The 25,948-nt window shown below is 32.0% G+C and overlaps 1 protein-coding gene across 6 annotated transcripts in view; it reads left to right on the top strand.

Moving 5' to 3' along the window:
• The window catches only part of LOC134723721 (Fanconi anemia group D2 protein-like), a 114,800-nt gene that overhangs the window by 53,934 nt on the left and 34,918 nt on the right, over positions 1–25,948 (top strand). For all 6 annotated transcript variants that reach the window (XM_063587308.1, XM_063587292.1, XM_063587274.1 and 3 more), the window contains exons 15-28: positions 33–167; positions 3,865–3,996; positions 4,698–4,805; positions 9,249–9,298; positions 9,761–9,820; positions 11,538–11,700; positions 12,490–12,566; positions 12,951–13,088; positions 14,751–14,851; positions 15,551–15,775; positions 17,358–17,481; positions 19,040–19,115; positions 19,596–19,687; positions 20,255–20,336. In XM_063587308.1, the coding sequence (XP_063443378.1) occupies positions 33–167; positions 3,865–3,996; positions 4,698–4,805; positions 9,249–9,298; positions 9,761–9,820; positions 11,538–11,700; positions 12,490–12,566; positions 12,951–13,088; positions 14,751–14,851; positions 15,551–15,775; positions 17,358–17,481; positions 19,040–19,115; positions 19,596–19,687; positions 20,255–20,336 (1,563 nt within the window). The remainder of the gene's footprint in view (positions 1–32; positions 168–3,864; positions 3,997–4,697; positions 4,806–9,248; positions 9,299–9,760; positions 9,821–11,537; positions 11,701–12,489; positions 12,567–12,950; positions 13,089–14,750; positions 14,852–15,550; positions 15,776–17,357; positions 17,482–19,039; positions 19,116–19,595; positions 19,688–20,254; positions 20,337–25,948) is intronic.

The raw sequence follows: 25,948 nt of genomic DNA on the forward strand, positions 1-25,948 counted from the left end.
TGTTGACACTACATGTATTTGCCTTATTTTAGGTGCTTAGAGAGTTTTTCCCCTCCATTTTATCCTTAGCAGAAGTACTGTTGAGATCACCAGAACCAGCAGTGTCGTATATAGCATGTACATTATACACAAAAGCTTTTGTAGCATTTGATTCATTTTGTCAACAGGTAAGTTATAAAAATGATACTGTTGAAATTTTGTCATTTAGAAACTTATACTGTGATTTATAATTACAGTAAATTCAGAAATTATTGCGTGCATTTATTATTGCAATGTTGTCATTTTAGACTTTAAAAATGCGATTTTAATTTTTTTTGATTTTTAGAAAAATCCTGTTTAATCCATATAAAATAGTTCAAAATACGAGGGAAAATTATTGCGTTTACAACTCTCGCATTTTTCGCAATAATGAAAAACCTCACATTAATTTCTGAATTTGCAGTACTGCGCTTTCATTATTATTCTTTGGATACCAATTTTTGTCAATATCATCAAGTGGGTACAGGTAATTCATGAAAACAAATGTTCATCAAATTACAAATTATTTATAAGGTTATATGCAGACTTGGGAAAAACCAATAAATCAAATTTACATGAAAATGCAAGTGTTCCTCAATTCACGAAAATTGGTACCCATAGAAATAAATGAATCCACTGAACAAATGATTTTGCTGTGCTGTCATTATTAACAAAGGCTATGAATGCATAAAACAGGGCAGTACTGAAATTCAGTAACTTGTTTTTCCAGTACAGTAGACTCTGGCCAATCGGATACCCAAAATGTCAGCTAAAAATATCTGATTGTCCGATATATTCAATTAGCCGATGAACGTATATTCCTCCAAGTTTTTTTTCAAAATTGACAGACAACCCTAAGATACCAATAGCTATTATATTAATGGAAATTTGTAACTAATCTCAATGTTTTTTTCAGGTAAAAGTTCGGATAATTCGGTTGATTGAGTAATAGATCGATCAGTTGATTATAATGTATTTTGTTTATCTGTCAGTCTGTTGATTTTTAAATTATGTGTTGATTATCAGAATAAAATATGTACCTCTTAAATAATGAGACTTGTTGTTTTTGCGTGATTTGTTTCATTTGTGTGTTTAAACAGGTAAAAGCTAAAAATAACTATGAATTCTCGGAAGTAGGCCACAGGTAAATCTATTAATAGCTTAAGAAGTTGATCGAACTCGGATCTTATTTTCTACAGTTTTTAGCTCACCTGGCCCGAAGGGCCAAGTGAGCTTATGCCATCACTTGGTGTCCGTCGTCGTCCGTTGTCTGTCGTCGTCCATTGTCGTCTGTCGTCTTAAACTATTTCAAGAATCTTCTCCTCTGAAACTACTGGGCCAAATACTTCCAAACTTTAACTGAATGTTCCTTAGGGTATCTAGTTTATAAATTGTATCCGAAGTTTTGATCTATCAACAAGCATGGTCGCCATTGCTAAAAATAGAACATAGGGGTCAAATGCAGTTTTTCGCTTATAACTCAAAAACCAAAGCATTTAGAGCAAATCTGACAGGGGGTAATATTGTTTATCAAATCAAGATCTATCTGCCCTGTAATTTTCAGACAAATCGGACAATCTGTTGTTGGGTTGCTGCCCCTGAATTGGTAATTTTAAGGAAATTTTGCTGTTTTTTGGTTATTATCTTGAATATTATTATAGATAGAGATAAACTGTAAACAGCAATAATGTTCAGCAAAGTCAGATTTACAAATAAGTCAACATGACCGAAATGGTCAGTTGACCCCTTTAGGAGTTATTGCTCTTTATAGTCAATTTTTAACCATTTTTCGTAAATCTTAGTAATCTTTTACAAAAATCTTCTCCTCTGAAACTACTGGGCCAAATACTTCCAAACTTTAAATGAATGTTCCTTAGGGTATCTAGTTTATAAATTGTATCCGAAGTTTTGATCTATCAACAAACATGGTCGCCATTGCTAAAAATAGAACATAGGGGTCAAATGCAGTTTTTGGCTTATAACTCAAAAACCAAAGCATTTAGAGCAAATCTGACAAGATAATATTGTTTATCAGGTCAAGATCTATCTGCCCTGAAATTTTCAGATGAATCAGACAACCTGTTGTTGGGTTGCTGCCCCTGAATTGATAATTTTAAGGAAATTTTGCTTTTTTTGTTTATTATCTTGAATATTATTATAGATAAGAGATAAACTGTAAACAGCAATAATGTTCAGCAAAGTAAGATCTTCAAATAAGTCAATTTGACCAAAATTGTCAATTGACCCTTTAAGGAGTTATTGCACTTTAAAGACTTTTTTCACAATTTGTTCATCATGTTGACTTACTTTAAAAAATCTTCTCCTTTGAAACTGCTGTATCAATTTCAGCCAAACTTAGGCTAAATGAGTTTCAGAGTATCTAGTATAAATTTTATATTTTATTTCCTTGTATGTCAAGAAACATAGCTCCTATGGCTAAAATAGAACATAGAAGAAAATGATTTTTTTTTTTGGCTTTTGAAGAAAATAGGGCGATCCAAAGAATATTTAAATAAATTGAAAAGCCAAAATAATCATTAATGAGAGATTTAACCAAAAGAATTAAGGTGAGCGATTCAGGCTCCTGAGAGCCTCTTGTTTATTTATGAAATACATTTCCAATTTCAAGTAATACAACTACTTTTATTATTATAAAATTGGACATAGCTCCTATGGCTAAAATAGAACATAGAAGAAAATGATTTTTTTTTTTGGCTTTTGAAGAAAATAGGGCGATCCAAAGAATATTTGAATAAATTGAAAAGCCAAAATAATCATTAATGAGAGATTTAACCAAAAGAATTAAGGTGAGCGATTCAGGCTCCTGAGAGCCTCTTGTTTATTTATGAAATACATTTCCAATTTCAAGTAATACAACTACTTTTATTATTATAAAATTGGACATCAAGATGAGTAAAATTAATTTTCTTTTCTATCTTATCTGTCGTGGTTCAAAATAAAAGGCTGAATATTATGTAAATTAGGAAAATGGCCTACGTGTGTACAAGTTACATAATTCTATTTCACCTGGGATATGCTATTGACACACGATTCCTTATTTTTACACGGGACTTTTATATATATTTTAATAAATTGTTGAGGAAGAGGTACTTTTCATTCATATTTAATAAATATTGATGAACATCATGCACAGTTTATTATTTCTGTCGTGTCCTTGTTTGTGAAGTAAATGATAACGATCACATTTGGATAAACACATAACAAACACATCTTAGGCAAAATATAATATCAGATTCATAAAATAAACAAGACAACAAGAAAAAACATGTTTTATTTGACTATAAAAGGTCGTTTTATTAATAAAATGAAACATTTCTGTACTGAAGTTTTCTTAAACTTCGTAATGGCGCAACTTCCGGCTTCATTTCCTGTCAAGAAAAATATGAAATTATTTTAAAATATTCGATTGTACATGGTTTTCACACATTTTTCATGAATATTCCTATCCAATTAGCCGATATATTCTAATAACCGGTATTCAATTATCCGATGTATTTTGACTGAAATGTATAGGGAATGGTTTGGTGTTTTGAAATAATATTACAATAGCCGATATATTCGTTAACCGATATCCGATTAGGTGAAGTCTACTGTATCAGATTCATTACTTAAAAAAAAAAACTCTTGAAGTTGATGTTATGTTTTAGGCTCCTCGTATGTTAGTCAGTCTGTAAATTTCATTACGTATTACACACTTCACAAAAAATGAAATTTATTTGGATAAGACAGGTGATCTGTCTACCTTGTTATGTATTCATTGTATGTCCAGGTTCAAAAGTTTAGACAGGTTTCAATCTTTAAAACTTAAAAAATTTTTTTTTACAGGAAATAGTAGGAAACCTGGTGACACATATTGGCAGTGGATTTGAAAGCGAAATCGACCATTCATTAGATATTCTGTCTGATCTGGTGGAACATTATCTCACAAAGATGGCACCATTTGCAATATTTGTAAAGGTAAATTATCTTGACCAAGAGCTAGTGTGAACTTATATGATCATTTGACACCCGTCATGTCATTAACTTTTAAATATATCTATGATACAACTTTTTCAATTGAAAATATATTTAGTGTGAATTTTGTAAGTTACATCCTTAAATATTATACTAATTATATGAGTATCATCCTTCCTTCATGGCATTTAGAAGGCCTAGATGTACTGTATCACTAATCTGTCAACTCTGAGGTTATTAGTTCATATCCTGCACATGGCAGGTGCTCACGACTCCAATCTTAATTTACTAGGATTGTTTGTTTACCTACCGAAGGTGAATGGTTCTCTCTGGGCACAACTTCCTATACCAATAAAACTGATTGCCACGAAGAAAGCACAATAACAATTAATGTGGCATTAAACACCAATCAATCAATCATGGCATCTATACCAAAAGGAAAGATGTGAAGGAGCACTGAAACATTAATATCAGACAAGTATGAGTGCAATAAATAGTTGTAAAAAGAAGGAATGGCTCACAAAAACATTAATACATCCTACTAAATAATCATGACAGAAAATATGTTTCTTCAGAATGTTAATCAGTTTAAGAGCCATTTACATCTTTTTAGAGGCGAGTCTGTTTCGGTTTTTTCTCGGGTATTAGAAACTTTGATGGTTCATTTTACAGATATCCGTACTTATAACAAATATTTATTTCAGGGTGTTTTAGATTACTTAGATAATTTATCAGTTATGCAGATAAGAAAACTCTACTCCATGTTGAGTATCCTGGCTTTCAGAAATCCTAATGATGGTGGAATGATACAGGTAAAAAAACAGTAGAATTTAGAAATTCTTTGGTGCATTTTTATGCCCCACCTACGATAGTAGAGGGGCACTATGTTTTCTGGTCTGTGCGTCCGTTCGCTTCAGGTTAAAGTTCTTAGTCAAGGTAGTTTTTGAAAAGTTGAAGTCCAATCAACTTGAAATTAAGTACACATGTTCCCAATGATATGATCTTTCTAATTTTAATGCCAAATTATAGTTTTGACCCCAATTTCATGGTCCACTGAACATAGAAAATGATAGTGTAAGTTCAGGTTAAAGTTTTTGGTCAAGGTAGTTTTTGATGAAGTTAAAGTTACATCAACTTGAAACTTAGTACACATGTTCTTTGTAATATGATCTTTCTAAGTTTAATTCCAAATTAAAGTTTTGACCCCAATTCCAGGGTCCAATGAACATAGAAAATGATAGTGCGAGTGGGGCATCCATGTACTATGGACACATTCTTGTTTCATTTACACTAAAAAGTAGAAGTTAATATTTTCAGCATTCCTGTACTTTTTAGCTCACCTGGCCCGAAGGGCCAAGTGAACTTTTCTCATCACTTGGCGTCCGGCGTCCGGCGTCGTCGTCCATCGTCGTCGTCCGGCGTTAACTTTTACAAAAATCTTCTCCTCTGAAACTACTGGGTCAAATTTAACCAAACTTGACCACAATCATCATTGGGGTATCTAGTTTAAAAATTGTGTCCGGTGACCCCGCCAACTAACCAAGATGGCCGCCATGGCTATAAATAGAACATAGGGGTAAAATGCAGTTTTTGGCTTATAACTCAAAAACCAAAGCATTTAGGGCAAATCTGACATGGGGTAATATTGTTAATCAGGTTAAGATCTATCTGCCCTGAAATTTTCAGATGAATCTGACATTCCGTTGTTAGGTTGCTGCCCCTGAATTCGTAATTTTAAGGAAATTTTGTTGTTTTTGGTTATTATCTTGAATATTATTTCAGATAGAGATAAACTGTAAAAAGCAATAATGTTCAGCAAAGTAAGATCTACAAATAAGTCAACATGACCAAAATGATCAGTTGACCCCTTTAGGAGTTATTGCCCTTTATAGTCAATTTTTAACCATTTTTCGTAAATCTTAGTAATCTTTTAGAAAAATCTTCTCCTCTGAAACTGCTGGGCCAAATTATTTGAAACTTGGCCACAATCATCATTGGGGTATCTAGTTTAAAAATTGTGTCCGGAGACCCCGCCAACTAACCAAGAAGACCGCCATGGCTATAAATAGAACATAGGGGTAAAATGCAGTTTTTGGCTTATAACTCAAAAACCAAAGCATTTAGAGCAAATCTGACATTGGGTAAAATTGTTAATCAGGTGAAGTTCATCTGCCCTGAAATTTTCAGATGAATTGGACAACCTGTTTTTGGGTTGCGGCCCCTGAATTGGTAATTTTAAGGAAATTTTGCTGTTTTTGGTTATTATATTTAATATTATTATAGATATAGGTAAACTGTAAACAGCAATAATGTTCAGCAAGGTCAGATTTACAAATAAGTCAACATGACCAAAATGGTCAGTTGACCTCTTTAGGAGTTATTGCCCTTTAAAGTCAATTTTTAACCATTTTTCGTAAATTTTATATATCTTTTACTAAAATCTTCTTCTCTGAAACTGCTGTGCCAAATTGATCCAAACTTGGCCACAATCATCTTTGGGGTTTCTTGTTTAAAAAATGTGTCCGGTGACCTGGCCATCAAACCAAGATGGCCGCCACGGCTAAAATAGAACATAGGGGTAAAATGCAGTTTTTGGCTTATAACTCAAAAACCAAATAATTTAGAGAAAATCTGACATGAAGTAAAATTGTTAATCAGGTCAAGATCTATCTGCCCTGAAATTTTCAGATGAATTGGACAACCTGTTTTTGGGTTGCGGCCCCTGAATTGGTAATTTTAAGGAAATTTTGCTGTTTTATATTGAATATTATTATAGATATAGGTAAACTGTAAACAGCAATAATGTTCAGCAAAGTAAGATCTACAAATAAGTCAACATGAACGAAATGGTCAATTGACCCCTGTAGGAGTTATTGACCTTTGTAGTCAATTTTCAATCTGCTTCCTTTGTTTAATATTCACATAGACCAAGGTGAGCGACACAGGCTCTTTAGAGCCTCTAGTTTTTCGATGCTGGTGATCAAATACTTTTTTTTTCAATATTTAACACTATAATGGATTTGGAAACTCTTGATTCAGAATATTTTTTATCATCTGTATGACCATTTTTTTTTTTATCAAATTGGGGATCGGAATATTTCCATCCCCATCCCCCCCCCCCTTTTTGAAATCAAATGGTTGTTCCCTTACCGCTTTTTTTAATTCAGTTCTACGTAATGAACATTTAAATGACATATAGTTTACAAGTGAGAACAAATCTTATGTACAGGTAGCTAAACAAGATGTATAGATGTGAACAAATGTAATGTGAAACATGTGTACACTACACTAAACTAATAGTAAACATGTTTACTCTACACGGCGTTTGGTGTGAACACGGCCTAAGGCAGCAACCAATTGAATTTTGGGGGGGGGGGGGGGGGCTATGGTTTTTTTTCTTGACAATTTTTTTTTTTCGCCTGCGGTGAAAAACAATCTATTTTTTTCTTTTGATTTTAGCATTACATATAGTCGCAGCTGAGGGTGAAACAAACAATTTTTTTTTCTCAGAATCAAAAACAAATTATTTTTTTCTCCAAAAACTGGAAACAAACTTTTTTTTCCAAAAAAAACCATAGCCCCCCCCCAGAAAATCAAATGGTTGCTGCCTAAGAGCAAATCATTAATTTACAAGAATACCCAACGCACTGAAAGGGGTTTCTTTGGGCATGTTGGGGACAAATATGAAAAAAAGGGGCATGGAACTTTATTTTTGGGGAAATAATGAAAATGTATTTAAATTTTGATATACTGAGGGGGAAGAACAAACTCCCCCAGCAAAATTTAAGTTGTATATCATAGCTCACTTAAAACGGAATTAGTTGCATGATCATGCAAATTTAGTATTCATAGTATCCTCAAGAGAGGGAAGAATACCCCCTCCTCATGTGGGTCTTTGCATCAATTCTCCAAATGGAACTTTGTGACTGGTTGATAAGTTCCATTGGAACTTTTGGGCTAGTTTTTTAGTTCCTGTTTTGACTTATTTGGCAAAAAGGAACTTTCTTACTAGTTGATATGTTCAGTTGGAACTTTTCAACTAGTCACTTTGTTCCGGTGGAACTTTTAAACCAGAGGAAGAACAAAGTAACTAGTTAATAAGTTACTCCGGAACTTTTCGGTTAGTTAGTTCTTTCCGCCCGGAACTTTCCAACGTTGGAACAAAAGAGCATTTACATTGACACACTTTAAAGAGATCATCAGTCAATTTTATAAAGCATGAGAATTGTCGAAAGAAAGCTTGAAGAACAACTTTTTTAGCACACCTGACCTAAAAGGTCAAGTGAGCTTTTCTCATTACTTGGCGTCCGGTGTCGGTAAACTTTATAAAAAATCTTCTCCTCTGAAACTACTCAGCCAAATTTAACCAAACTTGGCCACAATCATCATATCTAGTTTAAAATTTGTGTCCGGTTACCTGGCCAACCAACCAAGATGGCCTCCATGGCTAAAAATAGAATATTGGGGTTATATGCAGTTTTTGGCTTATATCTCAAAATCAAAGCATTTAGAACAAATCTCACATGGAGTAAAATTGTTTATCTGGTCAAGATCTATCTGCAATTAAATTTTCAGATGAATCGGACAACCTGTTTTTAGGTTGCTGCCCCTGAATTGGTAATTTTAAGGACATTTTTCTGTTTTTGGTTATTATCTTGAATATTATTATAGATAGAGATAAACTGTAAACAGCAATAATGTTCAGCAAAGTAAGATTTACAAATAGGTCAACATGACCAAAATGGTCAATTGACCCCCTAAGGAGTTATTGCCCTTTATAGTAAATTTTTAACAAATTTCATAAAATTTGTAAATTTTTACTAACATTTTCCACTGTAACTACTGGGCAAAGTTCATTATAGATAGAGATAATTGTAAGCAGCAATAATGTTCAGTAAAGTAAGATCTACAAACACATCACCATCACCAAAACACAATTTTGTCATGAATCCATCTGTGTCCTTTGTTTAATATTCACATAGTCAAAGGTGAGCGACACAGGCTCTTTAGAGCCTCTAGTTTATATTTACAATGTATATAAACTTCATACCACATCTTCTTTTTTATATTGAATACAATGAAAATAAAGAAAATTATCAGTAGAGCTTTTGAGTGTGAATTTTCTTTATATCTTTTGTGTGTTTATTGCTATTAGCTGATTAAAATTAACTGACAAGTGTGGAAAAATATGATAAGTATATACTCTCAAGACCTATATTTGCATCATAACCATAGATATTGTTTTTATTTTATAGGATGATCTTCACATAATTATAAGGAAACAGCTTTCAAACAACAGTCCAAAGTAAGAATTGTGACACTATTATGTCAGACTTTTTCATATCATTGTTCTGCTGCAACAATTTGTACAAATGTATAAAGGGATTATTCAATTAAGCTTTTTAGCCTGGATTTGAAATATAGATTATACCAAAACTAATTATTCATTGAATCAACTTATCCTCAATAGTATGAGCCATTCAAAGCTGAAAACAAAATAATGAATATTCGTTTTATATCTCAATGTCATAGCCTATTATTCATAAACATAGGTATATATAATTGAGAATGAAAATTGGAAATGTGTCAGAGACAACAACCCAACCAAAGGGCAGAAGGCCACCAATTGGTCAGCTGGCTCCTAAACAAAAATTTGTACTAGTTCATGAAAAATGGAACATATTATAAAATCAGGTGATGTGTCAGCTAATCTAATTGAATACAGCTCATGTTTGGAACATAATTTCTGTATGTTTTTCCTTTGCAGGTACAAAAGAATGGGTATAATTGGTGCCATAATGATTGTCAAAAGTATAGCCTATAACAGGTACAGTCGATTCCACTTAATTGCATACCGCTTAATAGCATAATTCGGTTAATTGCATACTTTTCTCCTGCACAAAACCATTTCCCATTCACCTAATGTTAAATTGTCCGGTTATATGCATAGCCTTACAAGTGGCATTTCGGTTTATTGCATAGAAAATAATCGCCAGCTAGATATGCTCAGTTAAAACTGACGAGATTTGTGACCGGAAACGGCAATTTTGTAAGTATATTTTTCTTGAATGCATCATAATTTTCATTATTATTTCACATTTACTTGTGTGTTATTCAAATAAAGTTTTAAAACAGTATCTTTCGTGTTTATATGATTATAGAAAAGGCCTCGATGTGTACACAGGTAAAGTTTCCCATATTCTATTTTAAGCCTCGAGGTCATAAAAATGTCAATCAGCTGATTGTTGTAAAAACACAACCATTCTATGATCTTCTATCTCAAAAGGTGTTAATTATTAATTGGATTTCAAACATTGTTCATAGATTATATTTTGGGTGAATTTTTAAAACATTAACGCCTGCTAATTATCGATCATTATCCAATGTGTAATTTCGTAATTCAGCTTGGGTGATCTACATTTATGTTAAATATTACAGGGCATTTATATATGGTTGAAGAATTTTATACATCAATCTTTCCTTTTTAATATTTTTCTAAAAGAAAATTAACTTCTGATTATTATATTTTCTCACTTTCAACACTCGTGTCCAGCAAATAACCCGTGCATGGCCCCATCACCTGGCTGTTAACTGCTTTGCATAAACGAAACTAACAGTGTCACATCACTGTGTAATTGGTAAATACTGAATATCAAAGGCAGTTCATTACACAATTATTGTTTACAATGATTATAAACTGTGTAGTATTGTTAAACAGTTTGTTTTAAACAAAGCGTAACAATTTAATTTGTACATCCGGGTCATAGAAACAAATCTATTTTTAGAACAATTTTGTTATCGTATCTCAGGTAAAGGAAAAGTCGGTACATAAATAAACAAAAACAAAATGTGTTAATAAACTTTATTGAAAGAATACACAATGAAATAAAATGTATGACAGTAGACAAATAACTTTTATTAGAATAAATAAGCATTCATTATGTTGTAAGTGGACTATGGACGTACATCTTTCTTCTTTCCTGATCTGCACTATCGATGTCATTTGACTCCGTAATTTGTCATTTCGGATATAAGCATACTCCGCTTTATTGCATAATTTCGTCTGACAAATAGGCTATGCAAATAACCGGAATGTACTGTATTGTAATAGTGGCCCTTACTGATCAATTGATAAATACTATAAATCATAAAAAAGAAGATGTATTATTGCCAATAAGACAAATCTTTACAAGAGACCAAATGACGCTGAAATTAATAACTACACATCACTGTATGACCTTCAGCAATATGCAAAGTCAATACTGATTATCAGACCTTGAAATAACGACTGTAAAACAATTCAAACAAGAAAACTAAAGACTTAATTTATGTACAAAATAATGAACGAAAACAAATATGATACAATAAGTTTATTTAATGGCTGTAAAAGACAATCTTTTGTGTAAATATAATCATGTGTTTCTGCATTAATGCCAGATTTTAACAGTCATTGTGACGATACTCCTGCAAATTTATAGATTTAATGTTAAGTTGCTTACAGTATATGAACGGTTTAAAGATTATAAAATCTATTATTTTGTCAGTAATAATGGACAGTCTGGATTAACAGAGGAATCATACAAGCAGGTTGTAGCCTTACTGAATCTAGTAAGAACCAGTATTAACAGGATACCAGAAGCAGCAGCTCTCTTCATGGATGAACTTGCTAATGTTATACAAAAAGGTTGTCTAGATCCTAAAGTTGAGGTTTGTGTAACAGTGCTTCTTCTAACGCTGAGTAATCACCATTATTAGGTTGACTATGCTTTCATTTATTGGTGTATGCATGAATAATTTTGAAAAAAACCAGGTGACTAATAGATTTATTTTTATACCCTTGCTTTAAAAAAGTGGGGATATACTGTTTTACATCTGTCTGTCTGTCCATCCATCCCACCATCTGTCAGTCCGTCCGATGAATACTTTTGTCACATTTTCTCATAAACTGAATTACAAGGATTTCTTAAATTTGGTTCAGGGTTTACATGAGTCAGCTATACCGTGTGATGCCTTTTCATTTTCATCAAATCAGCTACTTCCTGTTTACAGAACACTTACATATTTATACACTATTAAAATCATCCAGTTGTGTTGAGGGTATCATCTGTGAGCAGTAGGTCACAGTTTTACATGTTTTGTCAGGCGCCTCTTGAAAAATTCAAGGCAACTGACAGATGTCTCAGAGAGGACGATCTTACAGTTTCTTAAATAGTTCTAAAAAATGTTTCAGTATTATTTAAAACATTTGCAGAATCCATAAATTAAGACATTCAATTTAGTCATTATAGTATATGTAAAGACATAAGGAAATTTTGAATAGAATTGAAAAGATAATAGGACATAACTCAATCTGTGTCTTTGCATGACCCTGTGAATAAAACGTCTACAATTAAAGTTTACAAAAATGTGTATAAACTTAGATGAATATTATTTTCCAATTAGTTTGTAATTTGAATTTCCTTAGTACTTCTAGTTATGCAATGTTATTATTTGTAGGCCTGGATAGATGAGACAGTGATATCAGATTTCCAAGGGAATTTTGTATTATATGTTGACGAATCTCCCAAGGATGAGTAAGTATTGGTTTTTGTTATTATTTATTCTCAAGGCTCAAAATAGAATAGCAAAGGGAGAAAGATTTCTAATATTGTTAATGTTATACATATCATAGTTATATCTTAATATATTATTCATGTTCAAATGATGTATATTTGAGAAAAAATAATTTTGAACAAAATTTAGACCAACATATATATGTTGTGCAGTTTTTTTAATGAAAGAATTGGTGCAAAGATAATTTTTTTTTAATTAGGATTAGAAAATATATATTAAATGAGACAAATTGTGATTAAAATATTAATGATTAAAATAGATTATAAAAAAAAAGTTTTTTTATCTTTCAAAAAATGAAAGTGTATTGACTACATTATGTACATTTCAATGACATATATTTCTAGATGTTTAACCCCTGGAGAGCTACAATATAATCTTGACCCAGAAAGTGAAGAACCTATTGCAATATACATGTCACATCTGGTAGAAAAATCTGCTGCTGATAAAAAGAAGTCAGCAATTAAGGATTCTTCAAGTGAAAGGTAACATAGCTAGACATTGAAAAAAATGGGAAGTTAGACTAAATTTATTTAGAGGTAAATGTTTATCTATGGATCTTTTAAAGTCTTTTTCATTAAAATATATATACTTGTCACAGAGGCAATACTTTGTACTGTTCACATTTTTTGAGTCATAAATATCCATACACATAAATTGCCTTTAACTGTCTCCAATAAATTTTTCAACAGGTTTCATTATTGTGGTGGGGGAATATTTTGTTAAAATATGAAGTTCTCAATATTTAAATTTAGTTGCTTTTGCTAGAAACAACATTTTTAGTACAAACATAGATGATATCAAAATAAGAACAAGTGTTGAAGGTTTGTGGTACATTTTTGTATTAGCAATTTCTAATCTTGAATACTTGGTTTGCACACACTTTGATTCAAATTTTCACCAAAACTACTTTTTGAAGAAATTACGACACACATTTTGTTCAAAAACAGATATGCTTTATAAGTGTATATGTGTTTTATGTTTTAGATTTATAATTCTAATTGAAGTGACAAAATATCTCACTTAGACTGAAATCAATATATTGTTTGCTTCCCCAACCCTGACACTGCCAAGCCAGGTGTGGGAAATCATTTAATTTTTTCCACAAAGCTGGAACAATAACGGTCAATCAAACAAGCTTAAAAATCTGAAATAATTCCCAGGTTAGGGGGAGGGTTGGGATCCCGCTAACATGTTTAAGACAATGTAACAAGCAACTGATGGAAATAAAGGAATTTAAAAAAAAAAAAAAAAAAAAAAAAACATGATTAACCCCACCACATTATTTTTGTATGTGCCTGTCCCAAGTCAAAAGCCAGTAATTCAGTGGTTGTCGTTTGTTTATGTGTTACATATTTGTTTTTCATTCATTTTTTTACATAAATAAGGCCGTTGGTTTTCTCGTTTGAATTGTTTCACATTGTCTTATCAGGGCCTTTTATAGCTGACTATGAGGTATGAGCTTTGCTCATTGTTGAAGGCCGTATGGTGACCTATAGTTGTTAATGTCTGTGTCATATTGGTCTTTTGTGGATAGTTGTCTCATTGGCAATCATACCACATCTTCTTTTTATACCCCCGCTTTAAAAAAGGGGGGGGGGGTATACTGTTTTACCTCTGTCAGTCCGTCAGTCAGTCCGTCCGTCCCATGAATATTTTTCGTCGCATTTTTCTCAGGAACTACAATACAAGGATTTCTGAAATTTGGTTTCAGGGTTTATCTGAGTCAGCTATACCGTGTGATGTGTTTTCAGATTGATCACTTGACAACTTCCTGTTTACCGAACACTTGTATGATTTTACACATGATAGCCAAGTTGAAAATTTTCGTCACATTTTTCTCAGGAACTACAATACAAGGATTTCTGAAATTTGGTTTCAGGATTTATATAAATCAGCTATACCGTGTGATGCGTTTTCAGATTCATCACTCAACAACTTCCTGTTTACCGAACACTTGCATATTTTTACACTATTAATATTATCCACTTGTGGCGGGGGTATCATCAGTGAGCAGTAGCTCACAGTTTCACTTGTTTATATTAGTCTTAGATTTGACAATAAAATTTTATGAGAAGCACCGATTTTGCAGGGATTCGGGAAACAAACAATATTTTATTTTAGGCCTTACTCTATATTTATTTCAGTGGCTTGAGTGATCCATTGTGTCTGTCCCCACACTTCAGACTGTTGTATGTTTGTGAATCTAGACAACAGGAAGATCTCAGTGATATTAATGCTTTATTAGGTAGGTATAAGATGATATATTATAACAATGTTACTATCAATATAAAATTCTTCTTATAAAGAGAGTTCAGGTAAGTGCTATTCCATTAAGATATATGTGTAAGGGTAGGAAAGGAAGTTTAATTATTGAATGTGAGGGCTATGGGTCTTTTTTCAGTATGTGTCTATTACCATTTTGCAAAATTAAAGTATCATAAGTTATAGAAAGACCAAAACACCATAACTAAGGAGAAAAATATACAAAGAGACAAACAACAGCTTACACAACACAAAAAGGAAACTTAAATTGAGCAACAAAAACATATAAAACAAAAAGGGGAGATAATCTCTGTTGCTCTTAAAATGAAAATCTATAAATGACATAAATAAGAAATGGAAGAATGGATAAAGAAGAAATAAGATGTAAAGTTTAAGACATATTCATCTTTCAATATCAGTAAAGTACATTTGGAAATCAATTAATAAATCAATGTGTTCCCCAATGAAAATGTTAAAAATATCAAATTATGAAACAATTTAATATGGACAATCTGAATGTTCTCCTTCAATTGAATAAACTGATAAAAAAAAAATAACTTTAAATAGTTCAGTTAAATATTTTGAATTCTGGGAAGTTAAAGAATTTAATAAATGGGTTACAGTCACAAAAATAATTATTCAATAGTTTGTTAAATAAAGAACGGATATCATTATTTTGTAGGATGCCCAGTGTTTTTACCAAAACCAGAAGTTTATGAGAAGTTAGAACCTTTATCACAGAAAGAAAAGGAATTCTTGTGTGACAATTTGTTCCTATCACTTAATTGGTTCAGAGAGGTCATTAATGGTTTTGCCACTCAAACAGACCCAGAAATGAAGGCCAAGGTCATATCAAGATTACATAACATTACAGATCTTCAGAGGTCATTGGAAAAATGCTTGAATGGTAGGTGTTCAAAAAATTAGAAAACTTTATTGTTCTCCAAATGTTTTAATTTTCATGGACATGTATGCAATTGAACAGCCATCTTAATATAAACTGTTCTCTAAATTATTTATAAAACATTGGGGAAAAAGAAAAAAATCTGAATTTGAATGACATTATACTTCCTATTAGATGCATGTACTTAGATGGTTTGATGTTTAACATCCAGTGGCAAATTAGATGCATATTTAAGATAAGAACATGTAAATATAAATAATTTAACTTGTAAGGAAAATATATGTTAAATCAATTTTTATAATGTGAAAGTTTCATCTGTTTGAAAGCCCACTATTTAATTATACTTAAATATATGCACACACAGAACATGTCCATAAAAAAAAGATAATATTTTTATACCCCACGCTGCGGCGGGTATAATGTTTTTGACCCGTCCGTCAGTCCTGTTTCTTGTCATCGCAACTCCTCTCAAACTACACAACAGAATTCACGAAACCTTTTCAGATAATAAGGACATACTATGTAGTTGTGCATATCGAAGGGAAATTGCGATTCAATTTTTTTTCTAGGAGTTACGCCCCTTAGGACTTATTTACTTTAATGTACTACTGCAACAGTTTGTCATCTCAACTCCTCTGAAACCACACAACAGAATTTTATGAAACCTTTTCAGATAATAAGGACATACTATGTAGTTGTGCATATCGACGGGAAATAGCGATTCAATTTTTTTTCTAGGAGTTACGCCCCTTTGAACTTATTTACTCTAATGTACTACTGCAACATTTTGTCATCGCAACTCCTCTCAAACCACACAACAGAATTTCACGAAACCTTTTCAGATAATAAGGACATACTATGTAGTTGTGCATGTCGACGGGAAATTGCGATTCAATTTTTTTTCTAGGAGTTACGCCCCTTTGAACTTATTTACTTTAATGTACTACTGTAACAGTTTGTCATCACAACTCCTCTCAAACCACACAACAGAATTTCATGAAACCTTTTCAGATAATAAGGACATACTATGTAGTTGTGCATATCAACGGGAAATTGCGATTCAATTTTTTTTCTAGGAGTTACGCACATTTAAACTTATTTACTTTAATGTACTTCTGCAACAGTTTGTCATTGCAACTCCTCTGAAACCACACAACAGAATTTCAGGACATACTACGTAGATGTGCATATTGACAGGAAATTATGATTCATATTTTTTCTAGGAGTTATGCCCTTTGAACTTATTTGCTTCAATGTACTTCTGCAACAGTTTGTCATCTCAACTCCTCTGAAACAAATTTCATGAAATTTTGTAGATAATAAGGACATACTATGCATGTAGATGTGCATATTGACAGGAAATTATTATTCAATATTTTTTCTTATACAATTTTTTTTTCCTTACACTTATTTAATTTATCCAATGACAATGTGGGGACGTGGGGTATGTGAGCGTGGTCACTAAGGTTCTTTAATATTATAATGAAAAAGGGATTTTATGAGAAAATATTTAATCTCAACCTTCAAACATACACAACTAGTTATAGCTTTTATGCTTAATTATTTTCACTGATTTTCTCTTTAGTTCAGCCAAGCTATACCCCTCCACCTGCCCATTTTGATTGGTATGAGGCACCTAAAACTGTCATACAGAATACAGCTACTACAACCGAGGGAAAGAAGAAGAAAACTAAGAAAGCTTCTAAGAAGTAAGTACTGACGACAATGCATAATTTTTTCTCTCTTTCAGTTTAATACTTAATAGATATAAGAAGATGTGGGTTGAGTGCCAATGAGACAACTCTCCATCCAAGTCACATCACAGTGCTTGGGTACACACCAAACAACAAGCTATAAAGGGCCCAAAACATTACTAGAGTAAAACCATTCAAAACAGAAAACCAACGTTCTAATCTTTAAAGAAACAAGAAACATGTATGAACCACATTAACAAACAACAACTACTGAACATCAGGTAATTATAATTATACTGTAATATCTTACTGGATTAAATTATTACATTGAATGCTTTGTGGCAAGTTATTATATAAAGACAAAACGTACAAGAAGCTTCTGTCCATTTTTGGTAAAAATCCAGGATAGTTTATGAATCTAATAAAAGTTTTAAAAATTTTAACTGCAGACTATAAGTCATTTATAAGTAAAATGATGACAAACAGGTACAAAATTTTAACAAAAATTTCCTTTTAGATACTATATTTTGATCATAAACAAGCTTTAGTCCAAGTTTGATACAAATCCAGGATAGTATAAAAAAGTTATTAAAAATGTTAAAAACTTTTAACCACAGAGTGAATGTATTGTATCCTGGCAGAAAACTAAGTCCATTTAATGAATGGCTATTATCTATTTTGAATTTATTGAATGATAAAACTAATTTTTGACTCTTCACATTGAATAATTTGCGAAGCGGATTATGTAAAATGTGAAGGGTCAAAAAAAAGTTATATGGTTCAATAAAATCAAAATAAATTATTGCCATTCATTATAAATAAATTTCTATAAAAAATAAGTCTCACAGAACTTTTTATATTATTTATATTAACAATAATAACGAACACACATGTTGGCGTATGAATACACAATGCATAGTGGCCGTGTCGCCATCAAAATTGACAACATTGAAAATAAAACTGATTATTTTAACCAATCAGAAGACAGTAAATACACCAAATTTATTTATTTATAAATAAGATACAGAAAAAATGGATTTTTTATTTTACAAAATTTACTTCTGGATACTATCTTATGATCATAAACAAGCTTCTGTCCAAGTTTTGTACAAATCCAGAATAGTTTAAGAAAGTTATTAAATTTCAAAAACTTTAATCACAGGGTGAATATTTGTGAACGCTGGGATGAAGACGCCGATGGAATGTAGGATGGCTATGTCTTGCTTTTTTCCATTCAAGTTGAAGGCTCTACAAAAATGAGCAGATACATGTAAACTTACTTTTAAAAAATGATGAGTTTGAATTTTCTAGCTAAAACAACATGAATGCAAACATCCATATTGATTTCTGGCATTCCAATCACAACTGACGATGCAATTTTAATTGCGAATTCAATCATATGCAGCCTATGTTTTATTGGAATTAGATCATGGCTTTGTTTTCAAAATGAAAGAAGAATAAAATATCTGAAATCTGAATTTACACCATAAAAAGTCATTCTCAGATAACTTTGACAGCTGTAATATGAAATATTTTAATATTGGAAATATTCTGAATAATTTATCTTTTATAGAAAAGCAGATAGTAATGAAACAACTAGAGTTGATGATAGTGATGAAAGCAGTAAAGATTCAACACATATAGAAAAGGTATTGTTGTATTTTATGATGGTTAATTGCATGGATTATATTTGTAAAATTCAAAATGCTTGACCTTTTTAAGAAAGATTATTAATAGCCGAGTGTGGGCTTTGCTCATTGTTGAAGTCGGTTCAATGAGCTTTAGTTGTAATTTCTATGTCATTTGGTTTTCTTGTGTAGAGTTGTCTCATTGGCAATCATACCACATCTTCATTTTTATCAAATTAAAATTTTAAGATTCTGTTTCTGATAATTATGCCTTTTAAAATGAGTATTTGGAGTTTATTTGTATATTTGTATTGACAATATGCATGTAAGAGAGTATCTGTGAATGCTTTTTACTTTTAAATTCACTAATTCTTCTTTGCACGTCTTTTCTAAAATATGCCTGAAGATTTGCTATGATCAGTTAGCTAAATACTGAAGCTCTTGATGGCCAGCTGGAGTTGAACTTTGATGTAAACCATGAGGTTTTTTTATTTCCATTAGGATTCACAGAATACACAAATAACAGAAAATAAAGACGGAAATAGTACCTCAAAATCAGGAATTAGTCTTCAGAATTACAGACCTTTTTTCAGGTATGATGGAGTTGGTAGATGTATAGCTAAAAATTAAATGAAAGAAATTTTTGTGGAAAGTTTGATTTTCATGATGTATAAACTTAAAATTAAAAATCTTTACAAGCAAGCGATTTTATATTCTATGTTAAAAGTTAATATTCACAAACTCGTGGGATGAATGTTTTATCAATATTGCTTTGATGCTTTTTCATGTGTCTTCCTGTTTGCCAATATTTTGAGATTTTTCATTACTCATTGTATAAGCAAAAATTGTGTACAACTTTTTTTGCCTGAAAAAAGAATGGTCAGTTATGCTACAGTGTACACATGTTACCTCTACCAATTGCATGATTTAGTATTGGTCTTGTTTACCTGGTTATTTAAATACAAATGTACAGTAGTCCATGTACAAGTTTTAAGCAATCTTTGTCTATAATGTTATAAAAGAAAAATAATCTAGATTTTGTACTGGTACAATTAACATGTACGTGTAAATTTTGGTTTGTGTCAATAAAGTCATATGTCATCAAGCATTTTTTTGTCTTGTATTGAAATACAGTGCTGACAGTAATCTTTGTTTTACAGGGAAATTAATATGGAAGTATTTACAATTCTGAATACAGGAATGATTACAGTAGCTGATTTAGACACAGAACAGAATACAAAGGTTTGTTTGATGGAGAATCTAATGTTCTCAGTTATATTCACACAATTTTACATCAGAATTCAAATTGTCAGGTTCTGCATGGAAAAAATGAGAGTAAAGTATATCCTTAAAGTTTGCTTGCATTGTTAACGTAGAGATATCCATATTTCTCCTCCGCTTAATCATTTGCCTTTAACATCATTACGAAGCATGCTTTGTCAATGGAAATTGTGATGTCACAATGCATTCTTAAGAGCATGAGATGAGGATATAATGCAGTGTTATTTAAGAAATATGTTATAGCTTAGATAAGGGCTATTCCATTTAAACATAGCTCATACCCACGGACGGCAAAGAAAAAAAATTCTATCCCAAGCTGTTGTCTGAAATAAATTGCTTCTATCCAGGTATGTGTATTAATAAAAAAAATGCATCTCTACATGGATATTGTTGCAGACATGTGACAGAGTTGTCAAGTCACAACTGGAGATTTGGAAATTTTCAGCTGGAGTTTGGGCCTCATAACTGGAGATTTTTTATCGACATTTTTATCGACGTACACAATGTTTTTTTTGGTGTTTAAACTGCATATTTTCCTTTTTTGTTAATGATTTTATAACTCCATAGCCATTTTTACTTGATAGAAATAGAAGATCAGGGTTTTTTGAATATTTATTTATTGTATATAAAGTTCAAGATAAAGTGATCAGCCATCATATATAGGTGGTAAAAAGTATCTCTGCTTTAGCATCATTGTTAATTTTGGTACCACTAACTGAACTGTGGTATAGAATTGATAGAGTTGTGAGCTTTCTGGTGGGTTTGCTGTCTCCATATGTTTGGTCAAGTCATTAGAGTCACCATAGTCAGCTTTGCAACAAGTGTAGTAGACATACATATCATGTCTCAGTTCATTAAGATATTTGTCATGAGGTTAAGTAATACAACTGTTCAATGTTTTTTACCGCATCACAAAAAAGTCGTTGTTTATAAAACTTTAATTAATCCATTGTCAGTATTTCACTTTTAATCATCCAGGCATGTGTCTTAAACTTGCTAGTTGATCACCAGGTAATTGCCAATACTCTTTTATTGCTGTATACACAGTCTAATCCTTAACACCTTCATAGATAACTCGAGGCTATTTACCTTTTGACATCAAAACAGTTAAAGGAAACTTCCGTTTTTCTCGGACTTTTCCGATATGAATTTCGAGTTTCTCGGACTTTTTCTCTGTCAGTATCACTTTTGTAAACAAAAATTTCTACTGAAAATTTTTCGAGGTTGACATTTTCAAAAAGCGGAAGATTTCCAATTTAGACGGGAGGGACGGAAGAGGGTCTTAAAAACGGGAGATTTTGACTCCCGCCGGAAGAATCACATGTATGTTGTTAGCTTGAATGAAAATTCTTCTCTGGGGGGGCTGTTTTATGAGTGGTGAGAGAATCATTCGTGGTTTTTTTTTGCGTTGGTTTGACAATTCTAGCCAAACCAAAACATCTGACATCCGAATCAGTTTACCGCTTTGAACCATGTGTATATGCAGGAATCCAGGTTTAGTTCAAAGCGCATTTGCGACCGAGATCGAAGTAGAAGATAAAAAGGCAACCGGATACGGAAAAGAAACGAAAAAAATCCAGAAATCGTAAAAAATTACGATTTTTTTCAATTAAATTTTTACAGTCGGGAGGCTCTCAATTGGCTCAGTCAGGCTACCTCAAACAAACAATTTTTTTTTTAAATTTTGGCCTTACATGTATCATTTGTTGCAACAAAATGATAAATAATAAAATATTTACTTCATATTTGTTGGACACCCATCATGCCCATTATTATACTGAAGTGAAAATAATTGTCATATTATAGAGTTTCTTGTGTTGCCTTTAGGAAAGGTGAGCTAAAAAGTGAAATGCCAATTTTGGTAAATTTCCTGCAACGCTCTCAGACCTGTTATTAACACAAAAGTACCTAGCAACCATATATTTTCAGACTCAATATCCAGGTGTAATGATAAGTCGTTATACTAAGGCTATTATTTTCTTATTTTTTCTGTAGACTTAGCTTTAATTTTTTATAACCATGCATTGGCAAGCTTGATAACTCGTAATTGTTTGTCAGTAACTAAATGTACGATGATGTCCCATACGGAACCTTCTGACCTTGTTTGTTTACATTAAAATTTCAATGGCGTCAAAATCACGTGATGTCAATTCGTTATATCCAATCAAATTGCTCTACTGTCAATTAGGGGATTTTTCAGTCTACGGCAATTACATTATTTCTTTCTGGGATATTGCTTCAAAATATTTTGCAATAGTTCTGGGTTTAATTCAACAGGAAAACTCTTTTTTTGCCATCCCTTTTGACATCAAGGGAATTTTGTATGAATATTTACCTACAGTCATGATGGTCAGAATATCGATCTTTTTATAATGAATAAAAAGAAAATTCTATGAAAAATAAATGTAAATTGTTTCTTATTAACCAACTCTATATGCCTGTTCAAAATTATGGCGTGGACATTGTTTTTTCATGTAGTTTTCTTTTCATCTTGGTTGGGCTTTTTTCGCGGGAAAATCGAGAAAGAGGTAAGGAGCATGTCATTTTTAAATTCCTAAAAATACAATTTGCTTGACCTGTATTGCCTGCCACAAGATTGATGACGCTGAATGGAATGTACACAAAGCAATGGAGGCCGGAAATGGGATTTTGTGAAGTTCTAGAATGTTTTTAAATATGCGGAAGTTGGGATTGAAACGGGCATTAGAAAATTGGCATTTTTTGGCAATAATTGAGAACAACAATGTAAACTTACCTTTAGAAATGTTTTTTTATTCAAAAGTGCAGAAAAAACGTATTTTGCACTGTTTTTCTACGCCAGAAGTACCGTAGTGACATCAATGTGGAGTTTCCCCGTGTGTTCAGTTCAAACATAAATACCTAACGAACTGACAAGATGAACGATCTTAGACTACGGTAGGATATGTTAGTAGCAATCTACAGGCAATTTGGTTTCAAAAAAATTAATGCAAATTTTGATAAGGCCTAAAAAAAAAATGTTGTGTTTCCGGTCACCCGACCGACCGTCCTTCAGACCCTCGACTCAAAAGTTTTTAAAGCTGATGTGGGAAAAAAAAAAATTGTAAACCTAAAGACCGTTTTTTCTGAAGGAAAAAAAATAATTCTAAATCCCTCAATCTTTTTATTGCCCCAAAAGAAAACAACGCTAATTTTAAACTCGAGGCTTATTTTTAGAATGTACTGGAAAGTGGAATCTTCTTGGCTAATTATATATGCGGGAGCATGCACAGTAGTTATTTTTGTTTGTCAGTGTTTGAACATGGCAACACAATGCGTCCTATTCAATGATCAACGCGGAAAGTGTGACAATTTCGCGGAGAAAAAAATATTTCTAAATTTTACAGAAAGTAACACACAAGAAAGTGTCCTGCCAGGTACAATGTATATAAAATATTTGTCTATCTGTAGGTTTGGGATGATGTTTGGTTCATGTTCCTATAAATGAATCTGCCCCACATCTTCTCAATTTCTTTCTCTGACAATCCCAAACTTTTGGACCTGAAATAGGGGAATTGGGTTTAAAAAGCTAATTTCTTAGGGGAAGTGCTGCCCAAATTTTGTTTAGGTTTGGACTTTAGTTTTTTTTTTCAGGGGTATTTTTAAAGGGGGTAAACTAAAAGTTATTTCAGGGGGGTTTTAAAAGGGATAAACTAAAAGTTATCCCAGGGAGATTTTTAAAGTGGGTTAATATAATCAATCTCTTTCTATTAAATCCCAAACTTTTGTCTGGTAACTGGAAATTGAGTTTTATATAACTTAAGCTTATTTCTAAGGGGAAGTGCTGCCCTTTTTTTAGGGTTTGATTTAGCTTTTATAGCTTGCTGTATTATATTTAAGTTGCTGCATCAAGGATGCAGGAGCTCTATACTTTTCACTTTGTCTATCTGTCGGTCAACTATTTTTGTCAAGCTGAAAGTCAAAAATTATATACAGTAGAAACATGAAATGTTATGTATACACTGTTAATAAAATAAAAAAATAAAAAAAATGCCTACCTACCGTCCCTTCAAAATTTCAAGGGGGTGATCAGAAACACAACATTTTTTTTTTAGGCCTAAATTTCCTGCAACATTCCAATTTTTTTTATTTAACACAAATATACGTAGCAATCTCTCTGATTTTCAAGGTCAAAGTTCAATTTACACATTCACAGCTGCTTCAGTTTTATATGATTGTGAACTGTGCAAGTAGAAATTTTAAGATGCATAACTTTAAGATCTCTTTAATATTGAAAGACTGCCTTAATACTGATTAAAAGTTCAAGTTATGAATATTTATTATCAAACCTCAGTGTGCTTGCCAGGGGTGGACCAGGATCTCTTTTAACAAATGTGTGCTCCCACCCCTCCACTATTTTTTTGCTTTTTTAGCCCATTTTCCTTATTTTTAGCCCTAGAAGCCATCTGCCTTCCATTGCCCCCAACATCAAATCATTGAACCATCCCTGATTGCAACCAGGGGTATGTGATTTTAACAAACAACTCAATTAAATCCAATCATGATGTGCAAACAGTTGCATAAATTCATTGAACAAGTGATAACAAAAATATACAGGTATACTTGGAGTATTTGAACAGAATACTTTGTATTGCCTTACAAAAAAAATGACAAAATAATTTTACAAAATGTAGTTTAAGATATCAGCAATATTCTGTCGTTAGAATTGAAAATAATTTATGTTTTGCTTCTTCCCATAAATTGGATCTTGAAAGTTTTTCCTTTCCTCTGAAAAAAATAATAATATAGTGAACTTGTACCCTTGACTTTTACACAATTCGGACAGTGTATTATGCCATTCCACATCCCAGAAACATAGGTACATACAGTATATATAACAAAACAACATGATATACCCAGCAAAAGGTTTCTGACAGTGATTGTTGTAAAAAAAACTTTCTCATATCTCAAAGTTAAACTAATTTTGATACCCTCCAATTTTGCCTTTACAAAAAAAAATTTAAGAATTCTAAATTTGCCTTTGTTGGTGGTAGTAAATTATAAGGAAAAAAATTGCTTCTGTAGGAGGTGTCTGCATGTAAAAAAAAACCCACTTCTATTGCTGGTGGTGGAACAGAAAAAAACACTTCTCTACCATTGCCGAATTTGAAAAATATCACTTCTATGGGGGATACCTTGAAATTTCCGGTGCCTTCCTTGGGGTTGAGCTATGTTTAAATGGAATAGCCCTAATCAAATTCTGAGGGAATCTATACAATTTATTTTTTCTTTAAGTAGCAATCAGTATTTGTTAAATATATATTGATCTAATTTGGTGTATCAGACAGCTTTTGTGTCTTTCTTTAAGCTTTCTAATCCTCCAAATTCATTAAATTTTGGTTTATACATTGTGACATAGAGAACAAATCAATCAAAATAGTGTGACTCTGATCTAAAGATTTAGAAAAATGTAATTTCTAAATTATTTTGTTAACACATAAAGAAGTTCTTTATTTTTGAGTTCTGTTTAGTTGAACTTGTATAAGTAAATTGCCTTTAAATATATACAGAAGAAAAAAACACAACACAGAAATGATTTAAGCTTATTATTTTTA

Source organism: Mytilus trossulus, chromosome 1 (genome assembly GCF_036588685.1).
Source record: "Mytilus trossulus isolate FHL-02 chromosome 1, PNRI_Mtr1.1.1.hap1, whole genome shotgun sequence".
NCBI lineage: Eukaryota > Metazoa > Mollusca > Bivalvia > Mytilida > Mytilidae > Mytilus > Mytilus trossulus.